General features: G+C 37.4%; 1 protein-coding gene across 1 annotated transcript in view; it reads right to left on the reverse strand.

Moving 5' to 3' along the window:
* LOC114633475 (maltase-glucoamylase, intestinal-like) overlaps positions 1–8676 on the reverse strand; it is a gene marked incomplete at its 5' end in the record, with an annotated part of 54923 nt that overhangs the window by 24340 nt on the left and 21907 nt on the right. Inside the window, 5 exons of the mRNA XM_028782035.1 lie at positions 79–231; positions 2978–3142; positions 3557–3600; positions 5842–5930; positions 7550–7674. Coding sequence (XP_028637868.1) covers positions 79–231; positions 2978–3142; positions 3557–3600; positions 5842–5930; positions 7550–7674 — 576 coding nt within the window. The remainder of the gene's footprint in view (positions 1–78; positions 232–2977; positions 3143–3556; positions 3601–5841; positions 5931–7549; positions 7675–8676) is intronic.

Raw genomic sequence — 8676 nt, forward strand, 5'->3', positions numbered from 1 at the left:
GTAGTGTTAGTGCATGTGCGTACACGCACACACACACACACACACACACACACACACACACATCTTCAGCTCCATTACCTCCCAGACACAGCCTCGGGCAGTGCAGCTTGCTTCAGAAGCCCCATATTGATCTGGGTAGCAATCTATCTTTTCCTCATCTCTAATGCTGTCATCCCACTCCACTGTATAAGATTCATTCAGGAGAAGTTGGATACCCGTAATAACTGCAACCTGTACGATGAACAAGGCACAAGAAATTTATCATTAGAAACAAAGCCCTCAACCTAGAATTGACCTTAATACTTTCACATAATTAAAATGATACAAAAGCAAAAAACAAAAAAAAACTCAATAAAAATGGATAAAAGAAAAAAAGCCCTACACAATCAGAAAATCTAGAAAATTAAGTAGAAATGAAAACAGAGTCTCTAAACAATCAAGGCACATTACTGTCTTAAAGGAGGAGAGCTATGTATTAGATGTGAACCTATCAGCAGCAACGGGGAAATGTCAGTCCACGACTCCGTTAGTCTCTATTACATGGTGTAATTATTGGGACAAATAACAGTTGTGTTCCTTTTCAATCCTTCCCTGATCTATCTGTCCCTATTTATTGTGTCATAAATATCCTCTTCCGCTCTTCTACAGTCTAGCCTTTCCTCTTGTGCTTCTCTCCCCAGAGCAGTGTGTCCCTGTCAGTGTGGGCACATAGAGAACACGTAGTATCAAGTACAGTCTCAGGTTCCTGTGAAGGTTAAAGTTGTCAGCTTCCCCTACACGGGAATCCCCTGGAAGCTGGGTCTAGGACCATGCAAGTGGGAGATTATCTTCACTGCATTGACTGAGGAGGGAGTATCTGTCCAGTGTGAGTGATGTTACCCTGTCTTGGATCCTGGGATGGGTAACAGTACTCACTCATCGCTCTCTGCCTTCTGTTTGTGATTGTGATGTAACCAAATACTTCAAGCTCCTGACATCTTGATTTTCCCACCATGATGGACCAAATCTTTTTTTTTTTTAAAGATTTATTTATTTATTTTATATATGTGAGTATACTGTTGCTGTCTTCAGACACACCTGAAGAGGGCACCTGGTCCTATTGCAAATTGTTGTGAGCCACCATGTGGTTATTGGGAATTGAACTAAGAACTTTTAGAAGAGCAGGCAGTGCTCTTAATTACTGAGCTATCTCTCTATCCCCCGATGGACCAGACCTTAAAAACCATGAGCCAGAACAAGTATTTCCTTCTCTACTTGGCTTTGCCATTGCATTTTATATTAAAAAAAAGGCAGCTCTCATATTTCTGTGAGATATTAGCCAAACTAAATGAATTTGTTGAATATCATTTAACCGCTTGTTAAACTAGTGAGTTGGGGGTAGGGGGGAGAATTACATTTCTTTCCATTCCTAGCATTAATCTAAGATCATCTGCTTAAATCGTGAAGTATTCTGATATCCTACTTATCAAATTAAATATGCAACATTTTCTCTAATCTTTTTTTAATATTTAACTCTTATTTAAAACCTTTTCATTTTTTTTTACTGAGGAAAGGTGACATTTTAAGAACTATCCTGATTCTCTTAATCTCCTCCTGATCTGAATACTTTTCCATCTCACCAACTCTAACTTCCACTACCATTTCTAACAAGATTCAAGAACTATTTTAAGAGTCTTTGAAAATTAAATCAAGTGACCTTCATAGTTTACCACCTAAGATTCTACAAAATCTGACCACGTGTTTCCTCTAGAATAAACTGATCTCCAAGTGTTTCCTTCTCCCTTCTCTATCAGCTTTACCTATGCCATCCTCTTTTTACTACCTTTCCTTTTTGCTTAATTTGTTTCCCCTTTTCTCTCTCTTAGTGTTGAAGTTAGAATCTTGATACTGAAGAAAAAAAGGGGGAAAAGCATTAAAACTTAAAAAAAAATAACCTTAACATATTAGGCCTCAGCGCTGGCCATTGACTCTCGGATCTGCATTCATTTAACCTGACCTCTGCTTTCCTATCTGTGCTATTCATGTTCATGTATGTGTATGTACATATATAACACACACACAAATAAGTATGCATGTGAGTCTGTATGTCTGTGTGTCTGTGGATGTCTGTATATGTATGTACCTGTGTTGGCTAAGGTTGTATCACCTTCCAGTGAAAAATTATCTTGTTATCATCAAATCCAGTACATAATAATCATTTGGATATGATCTTCAAATTATTTTGTCTTAAATATGTCATTAAACTGTATATGTGTTTTGGAGTGTGTATGTGTGAATACATATATATGATATGTATATCATATATGTATATGCATACATATATGTATATGTGTGTATATATGATATGTATATCACATATGTATATACATATATATGTATGTATATATATGTTCTTTCTCCTGTCGCCAGGAGAAAGAACTCGGGGAGAAGCAGCTTATCTGGGTACCTGGGAAGCAAAACAGACAGTTCCAAATGAATGAAGTACAGGCCTGCATTCCTCTCCTGACATATCCCCAGTGTTCTCTGTGGTGGAGGCTTCCTGCACTGAGTTGCAGGAATATGTATCATATATGTATATACATATGTGATATACATATCATATATATGTATGACTTTTATATATATATGAGACATATATGTGACTTATTTGTATGTATATTATCTACATGTATATTATATATGTATGTGTATGATAATAAAATTTGTAAGAGAACAGAACTCTTGAGAGACAGTAAGAGTCAATTTGGGAAAACAACAAAACAAAACCAAAAACATCTGCCTTTATCATCGTTGCCCCAGCAGCTCCCTGACTCATTCCACCTCAGACATGTCACCACATGTCCCACATGTCACCACAGTTCCTGACAGTCTGACTTATCCATCAGAGGTGCAGTTATCCTTTGAAAACCACAGTGACTTTTACAAAAAGAATCACCATAGTTCTAATTTGAAAAACCTCAACAAAATAGAGACTTACCTTCATGTTTGGATCGTAACTGACTTGAGACTTCTGAGTTACCATACCATTGTATTTCACTGTAACATTGTAAAGTGCCTCTGTTCCAAAAATTTTAATCTCCTGAAATGCTAATTTGTCGGGGTTTGTGTAAGTTGATTCTAAAGTGCTCACATCCAAGCGGTTCTGAAATACATCAAGCATCAGTATGCACACATGAATGAACTGAGGTTCTGGAGGCCCCCAAATGCCAAATCCTAGAGCAGATGTTCAACAGCTGGGAAAGCCTCTGAGTAGAGAGTATCTACTAGTATATGCTTAGGAGAGAAAATGAGGACATGCAGACAGACCTTTTACTTAACTATATAAAGACACTGGTGGCATGAAACCATTCAATTAGAAAATACTACTTGCTTTGATTTATGAGTATTGCTGCCTCCTTTTGAGAGCATGAGTAATGAAATTACTGGGAATTAAGTCATAAACAGGAATGTGTACACCCATAGCCATTGCAGCAAATGTAGTCACATGCACACACATGCCAATAAATGTTGTCCGATAAAAGCCTATACTTCAGATTCCTGAATATTTTCTACTTACTTGAGTGACCAAAAATTTACACAGAATGTTATTGGTTGTGAGATCTGAAAACAAAAGAGAGATGAGTCAGACTAACATGGCCACCACAAAAGGACAAATTTATGTCCTCTCCTTAAAGCTGAGAGTCAATTTCAAAAAACAAAGAAGTATGCCTTTTATGACAGATGAATCTAGTAATACCACCTCTTCATTCATCAATCAGTGAAAACAAGTTATTTGTATTTCCTGCCTACTGGCAACAATGCCACAATGAACGTAGAGCCCAGATTCTCTTTGATAAGCTCATTTCATAGACACACATATGTGTGTGTTGAGAATTGGAATGATTGTATCATAAAGTCATTTTATTTTCAACTTTTTTCCCAATGGCTAGACCAACTTCTATTTCTACAAAAGAATGTCAGTGGACCCTCTGGGTTTCTGCATCTGCACTAATTCTTGATACAGTTAATTATTTCATACTGCTCATCCTGCAAGATGTGGGGTGATACCTCATTATAAAATTTATTTAAATCTGAATTTATTGCAAATGCTCACCATTTTCTCATGTATCGGTACACTCCATGTGTGTACTCTCTGAAAGAGTATCTATTGAGACATTTTCCCTATTTTAAAATCACATTATGATTCCCCTTTTTCAATTTTTTAAGAGTATTTCTTATATCTTCACATTGACTTTTTTGTCAAACACATAATTTGCTCCATTTTCTCCTACTTTGTGAGCTGCCTTTGAAAACTATCAGTTTTCTTTTTCTGTATAGAAGACTTCAAGGTTTATGTAGTAGTTTCTGTCATTGGCTTTGTCTATGAAGACTGGTAATAAAGAATATTTTCCCTATTCTTTTCCTAGAAGACTTATTTGTGCTCAGTGCTTAACTTGAAATCTTGCACACATTTTACAATAGTGAAGATATGACAATACTTAGAAGTCCATGAAAAGATGGTGGGAAAATAAACCATGGAACATGTGCAACACAGAGTTATCAGCAAATGGGACCACAAAAATGCTGTACCATGTGACCTTTCATGAGCCTAAGGCACATCATATCAAATGAAGGGAGCTAGGCACAAAGAGAAATACTTAGCCACCATATTAACATGTGATTTGAAAAAAAATTTTAAACAGTGCATGGAACTGTTGTTGCCAAGGGCAGGGGAGTAGAGAAGTCACTTGATGGGCAGAGACATTGAGTTATATGAGCATGTTCTGGGAATAAAATATATGGCATGGGTGAAACTGGATGTCTTCATTCTTGATCATATTGATGGTAATCAGTAAATGATTAATATGTCAAAGACATCTGTAGAGAGAATATTTTATGTCTGTATGGATGTGGCACCTGTCAATAATAAATATGATAGAGTTCCTAGTTAGGCAGGAAGTAGGAGGTAGAACATCCTGGAGGAGAAAGAATTCTGGGATAGAGCTAGGCAGGAGATTCAACTGTGAAAATGTGAAGAAATGATAAATTGAGTGCATGGTACCTAAGCACAAGTAACCAGCCATGTGGCACAACATAGGTTAAAATAAATGATTTTTCTTAATTTATGAATTTAGCTGGAGAAAAGCTAAGCCATATGGCCAAGGTATTTGTAAATATAGTTTAAGTCTGAGTCTTAATTCTGGGAGCATGGGACTGGGAGGAAGAACCAGACCTAACTTCTTCAGATGTTGAGTATTTTCAAACTTTTTCAATCCATTATTTCAAATAAAGCTAAGATTTTAAAAATTGTATTTTGAGAATGATAAAATTATAAATGAAGTATACAAGTCCAAGCAATGGTTTTTCTTTTTCTTTGCTATTATCACCCTTCAAAGAGTTCCCCAAATGTTTCCATAGCACATGATCTATGGGAATCTATTTCCTAAGCTAGAGTCACAAGATCATTATTGCACAGCAACTGATGTGCATTAAAGCACCGATTGATGTATCCATAGGCAGTAAGAATGTGTATGCCTATCACCAATGTTCATCACCCAGGATTTAGGGATAATATACATTTCAGAGCATATGAACTAAAGCACCAGTCATGAAACGGTGTCCCTTAAAGGTCTGTTAAAAAAATAAGAGTCAAGCCAAAAGAATTTGGGGGGTATGTTCTCCTTCCATCTATGGTTCATCTATCATGGCCACTGGCCAATATGACCAGAAGCAATTTTTTTTTCTGGGTTACTGCTGCTAGGATGCCTGGTGAGGTTTCACCCTCAGGTGAATGACCAGCAGGAAGAAAGGGACAGAGTCTGGTGCAGATTTTCAGTGACCACACCCTCTCAAGACACTCACCCTTTGACTGTCCATCATCCCAGAACAGTTCTCCTCTTGCTTCTTTGTTCTCATCCAGAGCAATGAGAAGACCAAGAGGATTCTTCCGACTGTGGAAAACAGATTCACACAAGACACAAATTCTTAGGACTCAAAGGATTTTACCAAACATTTGCATCAAATTTCAACTGAGAGTCATTCACACATGACTCTTTTGCTTTAGGGATGGAAGGAGAATATAAGTGTCTTCCTCTTATATTATAATATATTCCTCTTATAAAATAATAATTTTATAAAATAAAGTATTTTAAACATCTATGAAGGGTTTAATCATGAAAGCCTCAGATTTTCTGAACCACCCCCATAATTAACATTAAAATTGCAGCTCTATTCACAAAATGGGTCATTAAGAGAGGAACAAAATCCTACACAATGTTGCTACAATCCTGGGCATTTTAGACATCCTATTCCAGAAGAATCTCAGTGATTTGAAAGTTAAATCTATAAGTGTCAATGATGAGAAATGAATAATTAGATAAGTAGGGACAAATAGACTAGGGATATGCTGAGATCACTCAGTGCTAAATCAACTGCCTAGCTAGTATCTTCACCCTGATCCTTAGGTCAAAGTTAATAAAAGCATAAACTCAAGTGCTATAAAACAAATGACTATACTGGAAAGTAGCATTTTGGGGACATTAAAAGCCATCTCCATTATTAACATATTGAAAAAGATAGTGTTATCAAAGTCAACTTAGAGTCACATTTTCATAGGCAAGGGTTATTGTTGGAGGGTTCAAACTTTTAACTAGGGAGGAACAAGAGTTTAATTTTTGAATCAGAAATTCAGTATCAGCACAAACTGATGCACAAATTGATTTGAAACTGGTTATTTGACAGAGAGAGGGGGAGGGTGGAGGGGGAAGAGTAATGATATTTAGTCATTTTTTCTTAAGAGGGACTAAGTTAAAAGACTAAAGAAGTGGGAGAGTTTCAAAGGAAAAGGTAGTTTTTAAGCCCCCTAAGAAGTCCCTCTCTACTGATACCCACCAGAATTAAACTTTTAAACATATGAGAATTCCAATAAGTAACTCTTTCATAGAGATAGAATTATAATTGTGTAAGTGAAGATGAGAAAAAGTTAGTGGCTCAGGAAAAGTGGGAGAGATAAGTCTGTGTTGTTAAAATCCAATTACAGATTTGAAAAGGGGCTCAGACATTGATCAGAAACAGGAAACTGGGTTTTTAGGAGCATAGTCAACTGTTCCCAAGTCTAGGGCAGAGGTGGTGTGAGACCTGAGCAGACCAACTCTCACCAGGCCACATCAGGTAGGAAGACATTGCACAGACTTGAACCTTCTCAAGTCATGAGACTTACAATGTCAAAATGGCGGCAGCCCTGAGAGAGCCAGGGATACTGACCACCCCAATTGTCAATTTATCCTCAAAGTTAAGGTGAGTAAGGAGAAAAAGGAAAGTCTTTCCAAGTCCAGTAGGGTGGTGCTCTGTCAAGATCACATAGGGTAGAGACATGGAGGAAATCCAAGAGCAGACAATACTCACACACACACACACACACACACACACAAACCCACACACACAAACCCACAACATAAACCTGATGGATGAAACAGATAAAATACAAAACTGATACTGGAGAGATGACTGACTCTCATGGCAAGAGTGAGCTCAGAGGTGTACAAAGCACAACCACATTGTCCTTATTCACCTTAAGTGAGTGTTCAGGGCAGGCCGTTGCCATGGCAGGATGTAACCCCCTCGGACATGAAGATTGATGTGCTCAAGAGGGGCTGGTAAGGTCTTCCACTCTCCTGTAGAATTGATACTTGCACCCTGGTGTCAAAAGGAGGACACATGATGAGGTAACCACACACTTCTCCCTGAGCAACATACCCCACCCACCTCCCTAAACCTGCTGCTAGGTCATCACCATCCATCCATCGCAAACCTCATTTCCTCCTTTGGTCATTCACTTGCTGCTGCATGGAGCCTGGTTGTGCTTCTCCACATCTCCAGGAAAGTCTCTGCTCTTTGCAGGATCTCATACAGATCCCCAGTACCCTCACTATATACTCTGTTTCTAAGGCAAGGTGGTACTGGATAATATCTGCATTTATTTCTTGTTGACTGGGGATATGCTGTCCCTTCTTCTACCCCCGCCAAGTGCCTAATACCTTTGATATATGCTCCATTGCAAAGATCAGTGTGAGCAGACTTATTTATGTCTTAGTGTCTTGAGTTGAATTTTTCTGTTACATTTAACACCTTTACCTGTCCTCATGTGTGAAAGGTGCTCACTCATCTGAGTCATAACTTAAAAATTCTTTCACTTTTTTCAGCCACAGCAGGGCTTCATAATGCAGGTACTTTTTAAATTTTTTTTCTTTCATTGAAAATAGACTATTTTCATACAATATATTCTAATTATGTTTTCTCCTCTCTCTACTCCTCCAAGTTCCTCCCCATCTCCCTGCCTATTCAGACTCATCACTTTTCTGCCTCTCCCTACCAAAAAAAAAAGACATCTAAGTGATTATAATATAATAAAGCAAAACCAAGCAAATTAGGATTGGACAAAACAAACAGAAGGAAGAGCCCAAGAAAAGGCAGAAGAAAAAGATATAGATGAGGTGTCACACTCATTCACACATTCAAGAATATCATGAAACCAGATAAAACAGAAGCCATAATTTATGCCAAAAGCTATAGGCTAATACATACATACATACATACATACATACATACACACATACAAGTAAATGTAAAAAATACAATACAATATAATACGATACAATACAATACAATACAATACAATACAATACAATACAATACAAT

Source organism: Grammomys surdaster, unplaced genomic scaffold (assembly GCF_004785775.1).
Source record: "Grammomys surdaster isolate TR1022 unplaced genomic scaffold, NIH_TR_1.0 681, whole genome shotgun sequence".
Classification (NCBI taxonomy): Eukaryota; Metazoa; Chordata; class Mammalia; order Rodentia; family Muridae; genus Grammomys; species Grammomys surdaster.